The 21,866-nt window shown below is 44.4% G+C and overlaps 1 protein-coding gene across 1 annotated transcript in view; it reads right to left on the bottom strand.

Moving 5' to 3' along the window:
* Window positions 1–10,661: 10,661 nt before the first annotated feature.
* COL6A3 (collagen type VI alpha 3 chain) overlaps window positions 10,662–21,866 on the bottom strand; it is a 109,249-nt gene continuing 98,044 nt past the window's right edge. Inside the window, exons 43-46 of the mRNA XM_073306772.2 lie at window positions 20,720–20,899; window positions 20,552–20,602; window positions 12,849–13,019; window positions 10,662–11,486 (exon numbers count right to left, since the gene is read on the bottom strand). Of these exons, the coding sequence (XP_073162873.1) occupies window positions 11,446–11,486; window positions 12,849–13,019; window positions 20,552–20,602; window positions 20,720–20,899 (443 nt within the window). The 3' untranslated portion in view covers window positions 10,662–11,445. The remainder of the gene's footprint in view (window positions 11,487–12,848; window positions 13,020–20,551; window positions 20,603–20,719; window positions 20,900–21,866) is intronic.

Here is a 21,866-nt window from a genome sequence, read left to right as displayed (position 1 = left end):
GATGAAGCACTGGAATGGGTTACCTAGAGAGGTGGTGGAATCTCCATCCTTAGAAGCTTTTAAGGCCCGGCTTGACAAAGCCTTGGCTGGGATGATTTAGTTGAGGATGGTCCTGCCTCGAGCAGGGGGTTGGACTAGACGACCTCCTGAGGTCTCTTCCAACCCTAATCTTCTATGGTTCTGTGATATAAGAACGATCCCTGAGAGGTTTTCCCATTTCTGATACAGAAAGGACAGACTAGTTAGAGAATTTTTCCACTGGGGAGAAGAGAAGCCGTTGATTTTCCTTTGCTGTATTCCAGTCTAGCCACAGACGATGAGGGAGCCAGGAATCAGGGAAGACCAATATCTCTGCAGCGGTGTTTAGTTAAAAACTGATGGCTTCAATAAGCATTGTGGATCAGGCCCAGTAATAACTGAATAGTACAATCCAAGCTCTGAGGCCTGGTAAGAAGACTTTGCTCGAAACTCGACAGCTTCACTTGGAGACCGGGGAAGCACAAAGAGGGAAAATGTAATGGCTAGAGATAATTAATGTATCCACGAGTTCAGCTTGGCTGCCTGCACATTGAAGCATACGCTTGCTAGTGACAGACAGGACTGAGCTGCTTCTGCAAAGGCCTCTGAAGAGCTGCACCCAGTTATTTTTGGTCTGAGTCCCCGGCCACGTTGGCAGATGCTCTCCCAGCTGACCAGCAATAGCTTCCATGTGTGCAAGCCGGAATGCAGCCCTTGAACAGATTCCAGTGACATGATGTGCTTCCTTAAAAGGCCTGAGAAAGCTGAGCTGTGATGCCTGATGTGCTGGGAGTGAGAAAGGAGGCTAGGTGATCACTTCCCAGACAGGCCCTTTCCAGCAATAAACCGGTTAGTTCGTGAGTGTACTCACATCCCAAATAACTAATCAGATGAAACCAGCCTCCATGGAATCTGCCTCTACCCCAGGCAGATGCACTCAGAAATACAGTCCTCTGTGAGAGCTGGATCACTGCTCAGTTCAGCTTCTCTGCTTCCAATTAAAAACAGAGTCCTCTGATTAGATCATTCAGGCAGCATGCGATAGTCAGACCCTGATTTGCATTTACACTAAGGCACTTTTAGAGCACTCCTCTGGGAGTGCAAAGGAGGCAGGAAATACCTTTACAGGCCCTTTTACACTGGAAAGGGGCCTTTTTATAAATGAAAATCAGGCCCTTAGTTTTATCTAGACTAACGAGCCACAATAAAATGGGGGCGTTACAGAAAAGAAAGCCACAACAACCTCAAAGCAAACCCCCTTCCCCACTCCACCAGCCCCTTTTATAATTAAGTGCTTGAAATGTGCGAGGAGGCAAGTCCAAATAAATGTTTGAATAGCTTGGCTTCCAGGGCAAACAAGGCTGAGTTTGGCACCTCCTGCCTACTGTGCAAGACCTCGGTCTCTTGCCAGTGCTTCCAAGCCTGTACCCGAGCCAGAACAGATCTGCATCAACAGAGGAACGCAGTAAAAGGGGGAGTGAAAAAAAGGAAAATCCACGTTGAACATGCACCACGGAGAGCTAAAAAAGAGCCTATTGTGGACTAGGTGATGATCCACTCTTTGCGTGGGGGAGCTGTCCCAGAAGAATTGGTGAGGATCTAGTGCTGAAAGTGATGCCCCTGCAATATGGAGCATATCTGAGAGGAGAGGCAGGAATACATTGTGAATCACATGGAAAATGAGTATCATTTGGTATCCTGAAGCTGAGAAGCACTGTCACCTGGAAATCACGCCCTTATTTACAACCTTAGTAGAATTCAGTTAAAGGCTTAGTTATCTGGATAAGGACAATTTCCACACTAGGTAGAGTAAAAAAATGCATAAGAGATATAAAGCTTCATGCTTCAGGGCATAAGCCAAATACTCACTGACTGGGATAAAGACAAAATTTCCCCCAAGGGGAATTCCTTGCACCTTCCTCTGAATCATCACCAAAAAGCATGAGATTGGCATAAAAATCATGGCTTTTTAAAATAAAAATAAACGAGAGATTTTATGTGTTTATGTCTTTCCTTGGTTTTGAATCTTTAGAGAACACTCAGTTAACGTTTCAAGCTTTTCTCTGCATCCATGAGTGCTAGAATCTTACAATGTTAATGAACGCTGACATTTTCACAGGACTTTCACTTGTCTCCAGGAGCTGGGGCCTTAAGGAAGTCCTCAAAATATTTCAAGATTTATGAGTGTTGGCCACTGGGGTCTGTTTCTACTTTGTACACAGGAGCCTCTGCACTTCCCATATTTTTTCCAAATATTTTCTATTTTTATTAGGACTTGTCACAACTTCTCAAATTCCAAACTGCTGACACCATTTTGAAATTCCAAATTTTTTAATTTGAAAAAAAATGGGAAAAATATTTATTCGATTTTTGGTGAAATATCCCCTCCTGTTTTTCAACCAGCCAGTCAGACTCACTGATCAAAATATTCCCTTCTGGCCTTTAATGCTATAGATCTGTGAACCCAGAGAAAACACCTTATTACTTGTAAGGAGAGCTGGGCAGAAAATGGTTTCCCCATCCTAAGAATTTTTGAGATATTGAAAAATTTTCCTATCCCAAATCAGGAGGAAAACTCAAAACCTTGGCAGTTTTTGTGAACCAGAAATCTGAAGGCAAAAAGAAATTTTATGAGATCAATTGAAACATTTTGTTTTGATCATTTCAAAATGTTTCATTTCAAGTGAGATCATATTTTACATTTTTAACTAAAATGATGTTAAACTAAACAAAAATTCATTTTGACCCAAAAAGCAAAACTTTTCATTCCAAAAATGTCAAAAGGGGACGTTTGAACAATCACAAAACTTTTTTTTTTTTCAAACCATACCCTGTGAAAATTTTTGGCTAGCTCTTCAGGGCAGAGACTGTCTTCTGATGTGCTTCCCTAGTGTGTAACACAATGGGAACACATTTTGCTACATAGACACTATATTGCCCTCCACTGAGATGAAACCGCTTTTAGGGTAAAATGGAGATGGTGCTTTATCATATAAAACATGGATAATAAAACAACATTTGTTGTACAGTAGATGAGCATCTACGGCTTCACTTACATGGCTTTTATTTTTATACAGTTCATTGTCTAAGGGCTTCTTCAGTTTGTTTTTTTTCTTGTTATTGTATTGCTTCAAATATCAAATCACCCCAATACACACACTATTCAGCCAGGTGCTTATCTCTGCTTTCTTCAAACATGGACTCTTGCTTTGTGTCTTCACAGTGCGCCAGAAACCATAAGAACATAAGAATGGCCCTATTGGGTCAGACCAAAGGTCCATCTAGCCCAGTATCCTGTCTTCCAACAGTGGCCAATGCCAGGTGCCCCAGAGGGAATGAACAGAACAGGTCATCATCAAGGGATCCATCCCATGTCGCTCATTCCCAGCTTCTAGCAAACAGAGGCTAGGGAAACCAGACACTAAACTACCCTAAAATCATGGACTTCACTCTCCACCCATTTGGTTGGTATTTTGTTGGAAGGATGATGAAAGCTGCTGCTGCATACGGAGCAAAACCTGGACTGTATACATTAGGTGGTGCCCTCCAGTGCCCATGTTTGATTTCAGAGCCAAAACCTAAATCTACAGAAAATTGATGAGACGAACATCTTGGTCCTCTGTGGACAACATGGAGCATTTGAATGGGAAATAATGTAATTCCTCCAGTTTAATTAATCACTTTTGTATGGTGATTAAAAGAATGATGATGCCACAGAGGGCAAATTTAAATGCTGGAAAAGTTGCATCAAAGGAGTATAGGAATTATCGGCTGGATCACCATCTAGTCCAGTATCCTGTCTCTGACAATGGTGCAAGAAATCCTCTTGGATAACCTGCCCCATGAAGGTCTCATCCTAATTCCTAATAGTTAGTGGTTGGCTTAAGCCCTGAAGTTTAATCTCCCGAGAAATTTTTTTAGAGTAAATTATTACAACTTTCTTCTTGCTTTGCATATAAATGTCCAAGCCTCTCTGAAGCTTGCTATGGTCTTGGCAATGATTTTTACATGCTCAAGACAGCATCAAGAAATATTTGGTCCCATAATCCAGCTGTCTCTGTGTGGACTTCTGTGGCCCCTATGATCAGCCAAATTGACAACAACACAAAAGTTTCATGTTGATCAAAACAAAACCTTTTGTTACAGTTCTGAGGGATTTTTTTAAAGTTTTTTTTTTAATTCAAATAACATTGAGGGGAAATCCAAAATGAAATGTTTTTCCAAAGCAAAAAGTCAAAATGTTTTGTTTTGGAAATGCCAAAGCAAACGGTTTCACCATTCCTGAAAAATGCTTCTTTTTTTGTTTGTTTTTGCCAAAACAATTTGCCTCAATCAAGTGGAATTTGTGAATAGTTTTAGTTGACCCCGATCTCCATTGTTTGGTGTGGAAAGGCTTTGTAAGAAAAATTTCACCTGGTTCTACTTCTGATACTCAGTCCCATGGCTGATCCACAAGACACTCCCACTCCTAACTTTTCTTTCATCTCTTGTCATATCTCCCACCTCTCTCTTCACCGTAGTGTCTGAGCATCCCCCCTGCGCCCTGAAGCGGTAGGAAAGTGTCCCTGCTTGACAGACGGGGAATGGAGGCACAGAGTAGGTCACACTGGAAGTTGGTGGCTGAGCCCAGCGCTCACTCAGGATCCCAGTCTAATGGTTTATCCAGTAGAGCGTGCTTCTTGTCTCCATGCACTGCACACCTAAGATCCTGTTCCTTCCATGCACTGCACATAGAATCATAGAATCATAGAATATCAGGGTTGGAAGGGACCCCAGAAGGTCATCTAGTCCAACCCCCTGCTCGAAGCAGGACCAATTCCCAGTTAAATCATCCCAGCCAGGGCTTTGTCAAGCCTGACCTTAAAAACTTCTAAGGAAGGAGATTCTACCACCTCCCTAGGTAACGCATTCCAGGGTTTCACCACCCTCTTAGTGAAAAAGTTTTTCCTAATATCCAATCTAAACCTCCCCCACTGCAACTTGAGACCATTACTCCTCGTTCTGTCATCTGCTACCATTGAGAACAGTCTAGAGCCATCCGCTTTGGAACCCCCTTTCAGGTAGTTGAAAGCAGCTATCAAATCCCCCCTCATTCTTCTCTTCTGCAGGCTAAACAATCCCAGCTCCCTCAGCCTCTCCTCATAACTCATGTGTTCTAGACCCCTAATCATTTTTGTTGCCCTTCGCTGGACTCTCTCCAATTTATCCACATCCTTCTTGAAGTGTGGGGCCCAAAACTGGACACAGTACTCCAGATGAGGCCTCACCAATGTCGAATAGAGGGGAACGATCACGTCCCTCGATCTGCTCGCTATGCCCCTACTTATACATCCCAAAATGCCATTGGCCTTCTTGGCAACAAGGGCACACTGCTGACTCATATCCAGCTTCTCGTCCACTGTCACCCCTAGGTCCTTTTCCGCAGAACTGCTGCCTAGCCATTCGGTCCCTAGTCTGTAGCTGTGCATTGGGTTCTTCCGTCCGAAGTGCAGGACCCTGCACTTATCCTTGTTGAACCTCATCAGATTTCTTTTGGCCCAATCCTCCAATTTGTCTAGGTCCTTCTGTATCCTATCCCTCCCCTCCAGCGTATCTACCACTCCTCCCAGTTTAGTATCATCCGCAAATTTGCTGAGAGTGCAATCCACACCATCCTCCAGATCATTTATGAAGATATTGAACAAAACCGGCCCCAGGACCGACCCTTGGGGTACTCCACTTGATACCGGCTGCCAACTAGACATGGAGCCATTGATCACTACCCGTTGAGCCCGACAATCTAGCCAGCTTTCTACCCACCTTATAGTGCATGTAAGATCAGATATCCTCACTTATGGTGGGCAGCAGCATACTCTGGGGTACTCCCAGTGACATCATGGAGTAAGACGGTTTTGGCCATGAGGGTAGGGCTGACAGTCTGGCCCTTAGGAATCACGCATGCACTGAAGATCTGGAAAGCTCTCCCAGCTCCAAAGTCACTGGTTTAAGTCCCGGCTTAAAAACTGTTTTTACCTTAGCTCCTCCTTAATGCGGTGAAGCATTTTTAACACACTTCAGAGCAGGCAGTTACTGAGCACCATTAATGTTTATCATTTTCCTGGTAGCTCTTTTGCTCTGTTTTCCCATCTGCTGCAACTTTGAATTCTTAGTCGTAGGTTTATATTTGGTGCAGGCCCTTTCTGTCCGGCCTTATTTCCTTTTATCTTTGTAGACTGAGATTTATTTTAAACCCAGAAGTTAATTGCACCATTTTATATTACATTATTCCCCATATGGCATTCCAAGCCCACAACAATCTCTCTGTTGTGTCTGTACTTAATGGAATAGAGCAGGAGCCAGGAAATGCAATACACGCTAGGGAACAGTAGGGGGAGCCGAGAGAGAGAAGAGTGGGATGGAAAGAAAAGGTATCATAGAATATCAGGGTTGGAAGGGACCTCAGGAGGTCATCTAGTCCAACCCCCTGCTCAAAGCAGGACCAAACCCCAATTTTTGCCCCACATCCCTAAATGGCCCCCTCAGGGATTGAACTCACAACCCTGTGTTTAGCAGACCAATGCTCAAACCACTGAGCTATCCAGGAAGCAGGAGGGCTTCTTTTAGTCATAGAATCATAGAATCATAGAATATCAGGGTTGGAAGGGACCTCAGGAGGTCATCTAGTCCAACCCCCTGCTCAAAAGCAGGACCCATCCCCAATTAAATCATCCCAGCCAGGGCTTTGTCAAGCCTGACCTTAAAAACTTCTAAGGAAGGAGATTCCACCACCTCCCTAGGCAACGCATTCCAGTGTTTCACCACCGTCCTAGTGAAAAGGTTTTTCCTAATATCCAACCTAAACCTCCCCCACTGCAACTTGAGACCATTACTCCTTGTCCTGTCCTCTTCCACCACTGAGAATAGTCTAGAACCATCCTCTCTGTAACTACCTCTCAGGTAGTTGAAAGCAGCTATCAAATCCCCCCTCATTCTTCTCTTCTGCAGACTAAACAATCCCAGTTCCCTCAGCCTCTCCTCATAATTCATGTGTTCCAGACCCCTAATCATTTCTGTTGCCCTTCGCTGGACTCTCTCCAATTTATCCACATCCTTCTTGTAGTGTGGGGCCCAAAACTGGACACAGTACTCCAGATGAGGCCTCACCAATGTCGAATAGAGGGGGACGATCACGTCCCTTGATCTGCTCACTATGCCCCTACTTATACATCCCAAAATGCCATTGGCCTTCTTGGCAACAAGGGCACACTGCTGACTCATATCCAGCTTCTCGTCCACTGTCACCCCTAAGTCCTTTTCCGCAGAACTGCTGCCTAGTCCATCAACATCTGTTCAGAATACAGATTTATCCTCCTGCCTGCTTTGCTTATGTCACTCAAAAGGCAGGCAGCATGGTGCCCTGCATCAGGACTGGACCGGGAGATGGTGCACATGGGCTCTGGTCCTTCTGCCACCTGACTTGCTGTGTGATCTTGAGCAAAACCCCCTCTAAACCTGTATCTGTCTTATCTATTTACATTTTAAGTTCTTCAGGACAGGGACTGTCTCTTGCTATATTCATATACAATGCCTGGCAGAATGGGGCAGATTTCAGTTGGCTGCTCCAGGTGCTAACCTAACATTAATAATGCAATACAATGCTTTGGTAACACTACTTACAGACCATTCCCTTTCCCAAAGGCGATTTTTAAAAATCCCCCATGAAAGATGTTTTCTGATTAATATACATGTTCCGTATTAGATGAGTCACACCAATGACTCGAATCCAAGTCCTCTTCTTTCTTCCTATAAAGGCCCGACAAAGGGCAGAGTGCTTTTCTCGAACATCCTCTGAGCCAGGGATTTCACTTGACCATTCCAATGGTTAATCCTCCTCTGAAATAATGTTTTTGGGGGGGGTTTTTTGCATGTATTTATGTGCCTCTGAGCCATTCTAACCTGGTTTTTCCAATATGTAAAATATTTTGGATCAGATGGAAAATATAATCCAGCTGCTCTTCTCCGTGAGCTCTCACAAAAACCAGATACTAGATCCGAAACAGCTATTAAATCGTCCTGCAGCCCGCAATTAAAAAGATATTGTGAGACTCCTTGATGCTGGGCTCCTTACAGGGGAAAGTTTCCTAAGGGCCTGGAGACTGAAGCAGGACAGGGATGTGCCGATACTGCACACCTGAACTTAAAGCTGACGGCTCCTGACAGAGCCCTAGAGAAAGGACCTGTAGCCAGAACCACACCTGGGTAGTCCTCATTGGCACATGGAGCTCAAACTGGGAATTCTTTGTGCTACTGGGGTGAATGTGGCTCTTTGACATCACAGATGGAGTGTTAATGGCACTTTGGGGTATCAGAAGAAATTGTGTCAATCAAATGTAACCCTGTCATAATTTGAGCATCACTTTTTCACTGTGTTTAATCCTATGAATATGCGCTGGCTTTTGTCCCTGTGGAAACAAATGCTAATTCAGATTCTAGAGAGATTTGCGGGATCCCTTTTCCTGGATTAACCTGCTAGGCTTTCGGGATCCTTTCAAAGGAAATGGATGCCCTTTGATTGGGTATGACTCAATATGAGGGTACTAATTTGCCTAATATGAATTCCTGATGTGAGCATCACTCGTCTGCCTGTTGATCTAAATCAGGATTCTCTGACCAAGCAAGTGAAGATGGCACAGTCCACTTTCAAAGCCTTGCCTTGGGCATTAGCTTTCTAGGGTAGTCTTGACTAAATCTGGGAACACCAGGTGCTAAAATATTACAATTGCCATGGGCAGCACTGGAAATATCCAAAATTCCAGCTCCAGAGCCTTCCTTTTCTGCAGACTTTTTCCAGACTGGGTAAGGTGGAAAACCCAAAGATACCGGCTGTTTCTTGATGGCCGTTGTGGCTGGGACCAAATTCTTCTACAAGAGAGATTCATAGATTCTTTTAAGGCTAGGTGGGACCATTCTGATCATCTAGTCTAATGTCCTGTAAAACAGAAGGATCCAGATCCATCTTCTGGGGCTTGGATCCAAATGGACCCAGCGCCTGAAGGAGGTTTTTGGATTGCTGGATGGACAGGTCAGTGTGAAGGGGCAGTGTTATTCCCCACTGCCCCGTGTGTTTGTGTTGGCAGGGCTGCTGTCACACCATTCAGAGCCAGACACAATGTGACTGCCACCAATTCGGTTCAGACGCTGGCTCTGGAATCAGATCTCGGCTGCTGTTTGAGCTCGGATAATTACCCAAATCCTGACACCTCATTTTGGCATCGTCCAGCCTGGCAGGCAAATTTCTTTGGGTGACTCATCCCCATGCTGGAAGGTTTCCTCTCATTTCATAAAATGCCTCTTCAATTCTGATTTGACTCTGTACATGGAGCATGGTGCATGCTGGGCCTTGTGTGAGGGCCGCATTGGCTCACAGAGCCTTCTTCCACCCCCCCTAGCATAACCATCAGGTACACCCGCAGTCTCTGCCCTGGGAGGGGCACATTGGGGTGCTCCCTGATAGTAACCAATACATGCAAATCACATCAAAGAAGGTGGGATGGCAGGCCCTGGCCCGGCGCACCATCGCACACTGCCCCACAGAACTGGCCGATCTGGGGTGGTGAGCAGCCGACAGCTCCCAAAGGGATATTGCAGGGGGGGGCCACTCCCGTTACTCATTGGGAAGGGGATGTTGCAACTCTGCCCCAATTCTGGCATTGACAGGTGGGTGACAGTGCATCAAAAGTAAGGGCAGAGGTGTGTGCAAAGTTGCATTTACACACCTGGAGGCTGCTCGCTGAAATCAAGGTCACTGTTCCTAGCCTACCGGCAATGGCCTGTGCCAGCTATATTTTCTACCATGGAAGCTTCCTAAAGAGGTGACCCTGCACCCATTGAAGTTAATGGGCATGTAGTTGGCTTTAGTGGGTGTCGCCTCAGATCTCAAACCACTGTCTTGGCTACTGAACCATACAAGAAATCAGTGTTTTATGGTCTTTTACAAGGCAGCATGGTCCAATAGTTATTCCATTGGACAGCAGCTCAGCAGAACAGGGTTCTATTCCCAGTGTTGTCATGGACCTACTAGGTGAGCTTGGGCAAGTCACTTGTCCCCTGTGCCTCGGGTTCTCCATCTATAAAATGAGGATAATGATACCAACTTCCTTGGTCAAGTGCTTTGAGATTTATAGGTGAGAATTGCTACAGAAGAGCTCAGTATAACAGCTGATAATAGCTCATCTTAATTAATTAGCCTCTTACAGTTTGTATGGCAACTTCCACCTTCTCTGTATGTGTGTGTGTGTGTGTATATATATATATATTCTTACTATATGTTCCATTCTATGCCTCCGATGAAGTGGGCTGAAGCCCACAAAAGCTTATGCTCTCATAAATTTGTTAGTCTCTAAGGTGCCACAAGTCCTCCTGTTCTTTTTTCTAAGTATTTTTATTGTTCAGTCTCTAAAACCCACTTTAAGTTCCTTGTTTCTTTATTTTGATCAATGATTGAGGTTCTGATCCTGCAAAGACCTACGCATGTGCTATACAGGAGGTCAGACTGGATAATCCGGTGGTCCCTTCTGGCCTCAAACTCTGACTCTGACTTTATGTGCTAACGTTGCTCATGGGAGTAGTTCCACTGAAGTTAAGACGGCACGAAACTACAAGACTTTCAAAACCTCCAGTAGACTTTATTTAAAAGTTCTTTTGTATAGACTTCCTAAAAACAAAAATCACAATAAAAAAAAATCCCCAGCCCTGCAAACAAACAAAAAAGATAAAACACACAACATTAGAGGAATGCCAAAAACATTCTACACCACGATTTAAAAATTCTTTAACTGAGGTGTTGGTCCCAGCAGCGCATCTGTATTCAGAAATCTTGCTTTTTTTTTCTTTTTAGTTTGATTGATCACATATGTCACAAATGCGTAAAAAAGAATCCCTTTGAAATCTAATCCAGCAAGAGTAAAAACAGAATGAAAAACTGAACTGCTTGTTTATCAGAATTAATGACTTCTTTACACATAGGCTTTCCATCTAAAGTTATGCTCAGTTATGAAAATGATACAAGCAAATACATAACAGTTGCAGTGAAATTATTTTGTCCCTTATTTTCTAGACTTTACATTGCCATAAACAGGCATAATGCCAGAATCTGAAGGAAATGGTAGTTTGTAGACATGTTCAAACAAAATAATCTGCAGTGGATAACTATTACATAAAGTTGAAGGTATACACTATAACCCGGACACATGTAGTACTCAGTCCACAAACAGTTTAGCACCATATTGATAGGTCATGCAGCAAAACACTCTCTTCAAGGTTTGCTTGGAATTTAAAGCATGAAATAGTACAGTGCAAGGTAGTCTATACCCTTAGCTTCTACAGGGGTAAGTTGGCATTGGCTGACTCCTGGTTCTCTGAGAGGTATGTGTTGATATGTTGCTGTCTTTAGGTTCCTATTGTCGTGACAACCCCAGGATTAATGTGAGCTGAAATTTGAATGGAGAGAAAAAAAACAACATTAGTGTGTGGCCAGGAGACCACCTACGGCCTCAAACAAGGCAATGTTTAAGCACTGAAAACCCCTTTTTCACAGCCTGTGTTCAGGCTATGCCGACAGCAGCTCAGGAGCAGGCAGGGGCAGATGTTGCCCTCAGAGGCAGGTGGATGGGGAGCGAGTAGGCAGTCCATGGAGCCCTGACCCTACCCCCAGCACATTGGCCAGTGGAGCAGCTCGCCCATGCAGGGGGCGGTGCACGGCACCTTGCAGAGTTATTTCCCAGCAGCGCAGGGGACAACACCCTGGGGGAAATTGTTCCTGAAGTACATGCAGATCCTGGGTCAGGGTGTAGACTACACGTGCTGGCCTTTACTAGGGGTATGTGCAAGTAGCACAGCACAGCTCTAAATATGCTGTTCCTCAAGGTCATCACCCAAGTGGCCTCTCGTGAGGCCATTTATACAAGGGTTGATGGGCTACTGCAACTGGGAGATGCCCTGATCCTCTCTGGCCACGCCCCAGAGATGTGCACGTGGCTATGGAAGTGTGGAACACGTCAAGGATGAGCTGTCGTCCCAGGTCCGGTGTATGAATGAATCCTCTTCTGTGTACTCTCCTGTCCTAAATTAAAGAGCTCTACCACAGCACATGATAGAAGGTGCTTTTTGTCCTGCCAGCTCTCTGCTGTCCTCCTGTGCCCGCAGATCTCTTGCACACATAAATTTAATCTAAAGGAAGGCAGGTGATCACAGCAAGACCACAACTGGGTTGATTCCTAATGGGCTGGGGTCTAGTGTCTTCCCCATATGCAGCAAGTCCTTGCACTAGGCTACACTCAAAATTTTGGCCCAGGGCAATCAATGGGGTGGAGCAAGACCCCCTCTTGGAAGAGAGGCTTCAAGAAGGATAATTCAGTGCACCCGTGCCCCTAATCCATAGCAGACTGAAGTCAATGGAAAGACTCCCACTGACTTGACTGGGGTTTAGCCCAGGTCTTGTGTGGAAAAAGGGATTGTAGTCACTGTCAGAACTAGTATCTGAGCTCCTTGACAGTCAATTTCTGGAATGTCCACGTGATACAGGTTTTGGAGCATTCTGTAATCAGAAGCCAGTGTTTTGGTATCAGATTGGAAGTGACAATTTCCTCATGCTGTAACTATTATGGACCAGACCCACAACTAGTGTAAATCAGAACAGCTCTATTGAGGTCAATGGAGTTACACCAATTTACACTAGCTGATGAGCTGGCTCCATGACCTTAAGTTATGATTAACTGCCAACAGTTCCACTGCCTCTCTCCAGCTATTGTAGCCAAAGGGAGCTGGGTAGTGGCAGAAGGGACTCCACTTACCAGGAACGCAAACTTTTTCACATTCTTTCTGGGTGTTAAATCTGTTTTCGTTTCCACCGCAGCCGCCATACCAGAACCTTGCACAGCTCTTGGTCTCTGAGTCATAGTACCATTTGAGCATGAAATTCCTGCAGGTTCCTTCTTCTTTTTGCAACCTACAGATATCTGTGACTACAAATAAATAGAGAAAGAGAAAGACTTAGCAACTGATAAATGCACACACCACCACCACGTTCCCAGACAGGCTCCTGCACTTCCATGGTTTCATAGATACCATTTGACACAAAGTCAGACGTGGCCTCTCAGAAGGTGCATGCTTAGAAGACGGAGACAGATGGATCGCTGGGTACATGTGGCATGCAGGATTAAAGAGACAATCTCCATATTACAACATACAAATTACCAGTTGATCAGATTATTGGTCCATCAATCCAGTAGCAGCTGCTGCTTCAGATAACGTCAGAACCACCATCACCCACCCACAATTACCTAGCCAACTATCCAGTGTTTTCCAGGAAGGACAAAATTCCTTCCTGGTCCCTGCAAGAGATCACTTGAAGTTGTGAAGCACACGATCTGGCCAGCCCCTGTGTGGGAGCTCTTCCCCTTCCCTCATGTTGCACTACTCAGGGGCTGGCCAGAATCTTGATAGGAACATAGTCCCTGCTTCTTCCAAGTATCCCCAAGAATGCGAGGTGCCAAAAGAGGACGAGGAGAGGGCAGGGCTATGTCTGTAGTCCCTTCTGCGCCAGCCAGTGGAACTGGCCAGCTAAGCATGGGAAGTGGGCTGCACTAGCTTCAGTGTATGTGGCCCAGCAGTACCAGAGGGTACTGGAAACTCCAGCAGCTGTATGGCCTGTCTGCTCCCCACTCTCACATGGCTAACCATGCCTAGGGAAGAGGGAAGCCAGACATCGACTACAAACAATATTGAGCGAAAAGCCCACTTCCAGTCCTTTTTAAAATCTAGGCCATGTCGAATTCAGTGCACAGGCTAGTCTGTGTAGCGAGAGCTGCTCAGGTGTGGGAGTGAAAAAAGTCTCATTCCTAAGTCCTAGCTATACTGGGAACAAACTCACATCTAGTGATGAGGGACAGAGCACCTGTGGAGTGGTGCTCGATCCTCTCCAATGACTGTAAGCTAAGAAGCCACATGGCCGCTGCACACTGACCTCTCCAGTCTCCTCCCAAAGGACAGGATTTTCTCTCCTACTGTCAAATCTACATTTACATTTTTCCCTTCCACTTTTCCTGGCACCAAGCTGTTATGGCTGCACAGAGTGGGGTCTCACCGAGAATGTCGCAAATGAGCCCACTAGCAAGGGACAGATGTGATTGTGTATGGGGTGTGTGTGTGTGTGCAATTTAAAGGATTGTCCATTAGGATTAGCTATGCCTGGGTTTGGCAAGGTTGTGACATGATGGATAGCAAATTTCAAAATTAGGTGACTATATTTTTGTAGCTCATTTTATTATAGTATCTATATTATATATGTATGTGTGATAGAGATACCGATCTGGAAATAGCTCCACATAGCTATGTCCCTTCCTCACAATAACAAGGGCATACCTTGTAAACTGTTACAAGTAAACCAGCATAGCTCAGCCAAAGGTCAGAACTCCACCATGCATTCACTTCCTGGAAGCCTTTCCAATGTCAGCTGGTGCCGTGATTAAAGAGGACACCTCCTGGTTAGAGTCAGACCCCAGCCTGCACCATGTGCCTTATCGGCTTGCTGCCGCTGGCTGCTGAATTCTCTTTCCCAAGCACACACGGGAAATCCTTTGGTGAGAAGGGCTTACAACAGTCTGTGGAGCTCGTCACCTGAGTTACCCCATTTCTGCCCTAAAATACTATATTTTTCTCATATGTACAAAATCTGTGAATGATATAGAGGCCATACGAACCAAGATAATTTGAGACATAATCCCTCTACGCTCACCTTAGTAGACAGTGTAGACTGAATATAACTTATTATATTTAGTTAACTTATTAACTGAATGTACCTGATATTAGGTCGGCCCGGTCCACTGAAACCAGTCTGACCTTAATATCTGCACATAGTATGTCAGGGTCAAGATGCTTTTCCTCATGGAGCTGTTTCCGGAGATGTGCAATCTGCACACAAACAAGATTCTCTGGATCTTTTTAGTGACAAACATATTTGAAACTTGAGCCAAAGTTGGATCGTCTGATCTACAGGTGGTGTAAACATGTGTAAAATGGCTAGGCAGCAGTTCTGCGGAAAAGGACCTAGGGGTGACAGTGGACGAGAAGCTGGATATGAGTCAGCAGTGTGCCCTTGTTGCCAAGAAGGCCAATGGCATTTTGGGATGTATAAGTAGGGGCATAGCGAGCAGATCGAGGGACGTGATCGTCCCCCTCTATTCGACATTGGTGAGGCCTCATCTGGAGTACTGTGTCCAGTTTTGGGCCCCACACTTCAAGAAGGATGTGGATAAATTGGAGAGAGTCCAGCGAAGGGCAACAAAAATGATTAGGGGACTGGAACACATGAGTTATGAGGAGAGGCTGAGGGAGCTGGGATTGTTTAGTCTGCAGAAGAGAAGAATGAGGGGGGATTTGATAGCTGCTTTCAACTACCTGAAAGGGGGTTCCAAAGAGGATGGCTCTAGACTGTTCTCAATGGTAGCAGATGACAGAACAAGGAGTAATGGTCTCAAGTTGCAGTGGGGGAGGTTTAGATTGGATATTAGGAAAAACTTTTTCACTAAGAGGGTGGTGAAACACTGGAATGCGTTACCTAGGGAGGTGGTAGAATCTCCTTCCTTAGAGGTTTTTAAGGTCAGGCTTGACAAAGCCCTGGCTGGGATGATTTAACTGGGAATTGGTCCTGCTTCGAGCAGGGGGTTGGACTAGATGACCTTCTGGGGTCCCTTCCAACCCTGATATTCTATGATTCTAAACAGGTGCAGCCCATGTAAATGAGTCTCACGATTTACCCCAGCTGAGGGGGCTGCTCCACAGAGCAACCGCAGAGCAAACATTTTTGTGCAAATACTTTCTTTTGCTGAAGAAAGCAGACTTGGGTTGAACAAAATAATTTGCAGGCTCAGGTAGACTGTGGCAAATTGTTTCGGTCAAGCACAGAAAAAATTTGGAAATGTCAAAATGATTTGTTTGGGCATTTCCGAACCAAAACCATTTTGAGTTTTCATTTTGGAATTTCACACAATTAAAAAAAAAAGTTAAAAAGCCCCCAAACCTTTGAAAACTAACAAAATAGTTAATTTAACTCAAAACACTTTTGGTTCAACTTTTTTGTTTCACCCAAAAAATCAAAACATGTTTATTTTGGGTTGCTCTGAACCATTTTTTTCTTCAGTTCTGCAAGTGAACCAAAAAATCACTTATTCACACAGTTCTCCATGGGACCTGGTGTGATGTTAGCAAGCCTTTCCATTTCCATTCTGGTCACAGCACGATCCTTAGTGACTCAGTGCCAGGTGTCAAAGAGCGTGGACTCGATACACCCTCCTGGTGAAGGGGATGTATAATAGGGCAGAGGGACCCCAGGGGGGTTGGCGGGGAAAGCAGAAAGAGTTTGCAGCTTTAGCTCAGTGAGCTACCCTGATCCTTCATTGGGGTCCTCGGAACTACTAGAATACAGATCATAAATAATTGCTAACAGGTTCTAAAAAATATACTTAGGACCATCATCAGAGTCATTGTTGGCTACAATGTGTCCTGCCCTACCTAGAGTATAAAGGTCCAGTTTTTGTCAGTATACAGATACAAATCTCTTAGCTGAGGTTATAGCATAGGAGGACATACCAGACAGCACTCCCTGCCCTAGCAAGAAGTGATATATTAGCCAGATAGATTCACCACCAAGACAGTCCATGCATGGAATCGGGATTATAAAACCACAGCCTTTCACAGAAACACGATTTATCTGTTTAGTATAACACTATTTATTTTAAATAGCCTGCCATGTAAAAAGCACTGCCTATTTCTGAGCCATTCAGTATCTGTCACAGGCAAGAAAAAATACATGCCTTAAATGGCAATGGTGAGGCCGGCAGAATCTAGTGAGAAGACTTGGCCCTGGAGTTCCTGCACTGATCCAAGCGCAAAATGAAGGCTAATACAACTAAATGCATCCCATGGAGTAGTAAGTGCAATGGCTGATTGATTAGGTAGAGATAAAAATAAGGTCACATGGTAGCTACACTCTCTCGATAGGGACAGAACTCTAGGAGACCCTGAACTTTACTCAATTTATTCCAGTGCTTAACCACCCTGAAAGTTATGAAATTTTTCCTAAAGTCCAGCCTAAACCGCCCTTGCTGCAATTTAAGCTCATTGCTTCTTGTCCTATCCTCAGAAGTTATGAAGAACAATTTTTCTCCCTCCTCCTTGTAACAACCTTTTATGTACTGGAAATATCACTTTAGCCTAAGCAACAAAATTCACTGGAAACGTCACCAAGGGACATGAGAAACCCAATCAATGCATAACCAATATAACATAGAAATAGATCTCATTTGGCAAATCTATTCATTTAGGCCCTGATTCAGCAAGGCCTCTCTATTCAGCAAAGTCCTTAAACACATACTTAACTTTAAGTCAATGGGATTTCAGTACTTAAACTCGTTCTTAATTTTAAGTAAGTGCTTTCCTGAACAGGAATGGAGTTAAGGATGTGCTGACGTGCCTAGCTGAATCGAAGCCAGAAAAGGCTTCCACACTAGCAATATGCTCCCTTTGGCTTAGCGTTCTCAAACCGTGGTCCACAAATCATTGTTTCTCTCCAGAGTTTACTGGTGACAGGGCACAACCTATTTCTAATATAAAGGACTCGGAAATCTCATTCGGCACAACAAACTATTGATCTCGAAATTTCTGCAGCTCTCTGTGGCATGCTCCTCTGGTGTATTTCTACTTCAAAATCCACATAGGAATTAATGTTCATCGATTCCAAGGCCAGAAGGGACTGCTGTGATTATCAGGTCTGACTTCCTGTGTAACACAGGCCACAGAACTTGCCCAAATTAATTCCTGTTTCAGCTAGAACAGATCTTTCAGAAAAACAGCCAGTTGTGATTTTTAAATGATGAGTGATACAGAATCCACCACAGCCCTTGGTTAGTTGTTCCAATGGTTAACAACTCTCACTGTTAAATCTTTGCACCTTATTTCCAGCCCAAATTTGTCTAGCTTCACCTTCCAGCCCTTGTATCTTGGGTCATACCTTTGTCTGTTAGACTGAAGAGTCCACTATCAAATTTCTGTTCCCACTGTGGGTACTTACAGACTGTGATCAAACCACCCTTTACCAATCCCAAGCAGTCAAAACTCATGAGTCAGCCCTCACCTCCCCCTGCCCCCGCCCCGAGATGGCTGAAACATTAAAAGATTTAAAAATAAATAAATACATTTGGGAATTCTTTTTATTTGCTTTTTGGATTTTGAGTCTCTAGCATGCACTTGGATCACGTTTTGAAGTATTTCTCTGCCACCGTGAAGGGTAGAAACTTGCTTTTTAAAAAGGAAATATTAAAGCCAAGATTCCCAAATAAGCATATAACTAAACTACAGGAGCCGTGATATTCAGCAAAGCACGAAATAACATGAGACTTACACTGAACTCATGAGAGTTGGTTACTAGAGGTAGTCAAGAATTTTCCAGCAGAATGATTTGCTGATGGACAATTTAGTTTCTGCAGAATTGAAATTTTCCCCTAAAAAATTCCTCCTGATTTGGGATGATTTTTTTTTCAAAAACTCAAAATTTTTGCATTACTGAAAGAGGAGGTTACTTACTTGTAACTGGAGGTTCTTCGAGATGTGTGGTCCCTATGTATATTTCACACATAGGGACCATCACTTGAAGAAGAATCCCATTTCCCGGATGGCTGTTTTGGCAACACTGTATGTTGCCTCTAGCAATTGGACTAGACGACCTCTCAAAGCTCCTTTTAGCACTACATTGCTGTGGTTCTCTGGCATTAGCTTCCTTCCTGGGTTTGTCTCCCCTCCCAGAGAGCGGGCTAGGGCACAACCATTGCAGGGAGACAGGGCTTCATCAATGCTGGCAGGACTCTTTTCTATTCAGGTTTTTGTCCTGTGGCCATCGCTATGGAGGAGGAAGTCTGTTGTGCATTGATCGTCAAGATCCCATGCAATCACAGGCTACACCCTCTGTCCAGTCTACAAAGCTGCAAACCCCCACATTACAGCAGAGGAAATTCCTTGAGGAGAACTTTGCAGTTTTCTAGTGTGGGTTCCCCCCACTCTCCATTTCTTGAGGGTTTTTCCACATAAGGGGAACATCTGGACTCAAGACCCAAGCAATGAGGAATATTTTTCAATTAAGTATTTCAATTAAAGAAAAGTGTACAGATCCACACTACTTTACTCCTGGGAGAATTCTGTGCCCCCAGGGGCATGGAATTCATACCTTCTGCAGATTTCTTGGCTCCCCTGCGGAAAAAAGGGGGAGCAAAGAAATTTGTGGGGAACACATGCCCCTTCCCTGGCAGCCCAGGCAAGTCCATTGGGAGCAGCCAGCAGCAGAGAGAGCAGATCACTGTGCAGGGGAGGAGAGAGGCTGGGGAAGTGTGCATGCGTCCCTAGAGAGAGTCACTCTGTCCCTCGTGCTCGCAGTTGCTGCATCCCGGACTTGGAGGCCTAGGGCTCTGTGAAGCAGGCTCTGTCCCTGAGAAGGGGCAGAAATGTAACAATTAAGCAGGCAGGCTGCTAATGTTCCCATTGTTAGTGAAGTCTTCTCATCAGTCAATTAAGGCTCCTTTACCTTGCCAGAGTGGTGTAAAGGAGCCTTATTGGAAATGACAGTAACGGACTCTTCAGCTAGGAAGATCTGTGTGCTTTCTCGCTTTTTTTCCTGCGCCAGAGAGGCACAGTGGGGTTAGATTACAGCTCAGGTTCTATTTTACTTATCCATTTAAAAAAAAAAAGGAGGTCAATGACGAGCAAAACTGTATTTTCATGTGTGAAAGTCTTGGCCATATAGAGTGACATTCTACTTTACAGAACACCAAATGCCAAAATACAAGTAAATGAAAACCCAGGATTATAACTGGATTGCAGGGTATTGATTACCAAGTATTTGTAACTTAACTGTTCAGGAAGTTATCGTTATTTTTTTTCTGTATGGTAGTTTAAATAAATTACCAAAATAAGTGAAACTGGTGTTCTTATATTGCATTATTTTGACAAATAATATATGCAGAATTTTGCATTTTTGGCACAGAATTTTGGATATTTTTTTTTGGTGCACAATTTTGGATTTTTGGCGCAGAATTCCCCCAGGAGTAATGCATACAGCAGAGTGATGGCATTAGTTAGGGACACAGTTACCAGGGGACAACACAACAGTGCTAACACGAGTTTCCTTGTGATTGCAATCCTCTCCAATTCAGTGACCATATACTTATCATGAAATAAACAACCCGGTTTTGCTGTAACTACAGTTTGTTAACTGTAGTTACAGTTAACTCGTGTCAACACTGCGTTTCTGGATGCAACATGAGGCATGCCAACAGCGTGTCCATGCAAAGCACGTGATGGGTCAAGTGGTCACAGCTGGTCAAGTGGACAAGTGAAAAAAACATACTTTCTGGTTACATTTGCCCTAGTCCCACAGTGGCAAAGCTTGCAACAGAAGTGGCCAGAGCAGTGAGATTAAATGCAGGATCTGCTGCATTTGTGCTTTTACCTGGCAATAATCTTTTCTCAAGGGGTGGTTGCTGCATGACTTTCTCAGCTGCTGTAGGGGAAAAAGTGTGTGGGGTTTTGTTTTTCAACCAAAATTTCTTGCCAATCTAAAATTTTATTTGACAATATTATAAAAGTGCAAAAATGGTTAACCCCATGTGGTACTTACATGGCTTCAAGCATCTGCTAATGCAATCAGCTTCTGTCTCAAATCTATTGGCATTACCGCCACACCCACCATACCAAATCTGGGTGCAGATCTTGTTTTTGTAGTCAAAGAACCACATAACCTGATACTCCTTGCACTGTGTGCCCATGTCAAAATCCAGCAAGCAAGGATCTGTCAAATCTAAATTTCAAAATGTGCAAACGTTAAATGACTCTGAAAGGGTTAAAAGCTGAAAAGGCAAAGAGAGCAAAAACAAAAAAAAAATCAAGCATTTTAAAAAGTCATCCGTAAAACTGGGCCTAGCCTGAACTCGGCTTGTGCCAGGTCTCTAGTCATATCTGCACATACTCTTGCACTAACCACACCAGATCAAACATGCCAAGCAGCTGGTGCATGCACCCCAGATTTTTATTTATTTATTTATTTTTTGCATAGGTTTGCAGGGAATGTGCTAGGCTTGTACGTGCCTCTACCTAGCCTAGGACATAAGCGCCAAATCAATGCGATGTAGTAGTCAGGGGCAGAACAGAGCATGGGGAAAGTGCCAGAACAGTGTAAAACATTTCACAGCCCAAGTGAAATCAGGGACATTACTGTTTGCTGAGGTTTCATGAAAAAACAAAACCATTTTTTGGGCCTAATTTCAATATTTGCCAAAACCCGATTTCTCTAGGCCAGACTGTGAGCTCCGCGCTCCAATGGGGATCAGTTATTCACAGGAGTGGTCAATGGGAACTACCTCTGCAAATAACAGCTCATCGGGGTGGGTCACAATCTCGCCCTCTCTAAGCAAAACCCCCAGAAACCAGAGATACTGGGGGGTGACAGGGATTGCGCCCAACTGAGCGAAACGTCGGACTGTGATGTCGTTTTGCAGTATATGTAAGATTTCGCGATCCTATCCAGTTTGCTACCAAGCAGATCTAAGCAGAAAAACTCAGCACACGCATAATCGTGGTCAGCTCATCCATTACTGAGGGGCAAGTCATGGGCCAGGCTGTGCCGCTTTCTGTAGGCGGGGTAGTGCTGTACTCCAGGACCAGCCCTATTCCTTTTAATGGAACCACTCACCGTGTAAGGTTGCTCCTCTGTGGGCAAGAGTGGCATGAGCTGGCTCTGAGATGCCCATGTCCAAGGGCACAAGGAT

Source organism: Lepidochelys kempii, chromosome 11, assembly GCF_965140285.1.
Source record: "Lepidochelys kempii isolate rLepKem1 chromosome 11, rLepKem1.hap1, whole genome shotgun sequence".
NCBI classification, from domain to species: Eukaryota; Metazoa; Chordata; order Testudines; family Cheloniidae; genus Lepidochelys; species Lepidochelys kempii.
This window is presented reverse-complemented; position numbering and strand designations above follow the sequence as displayed.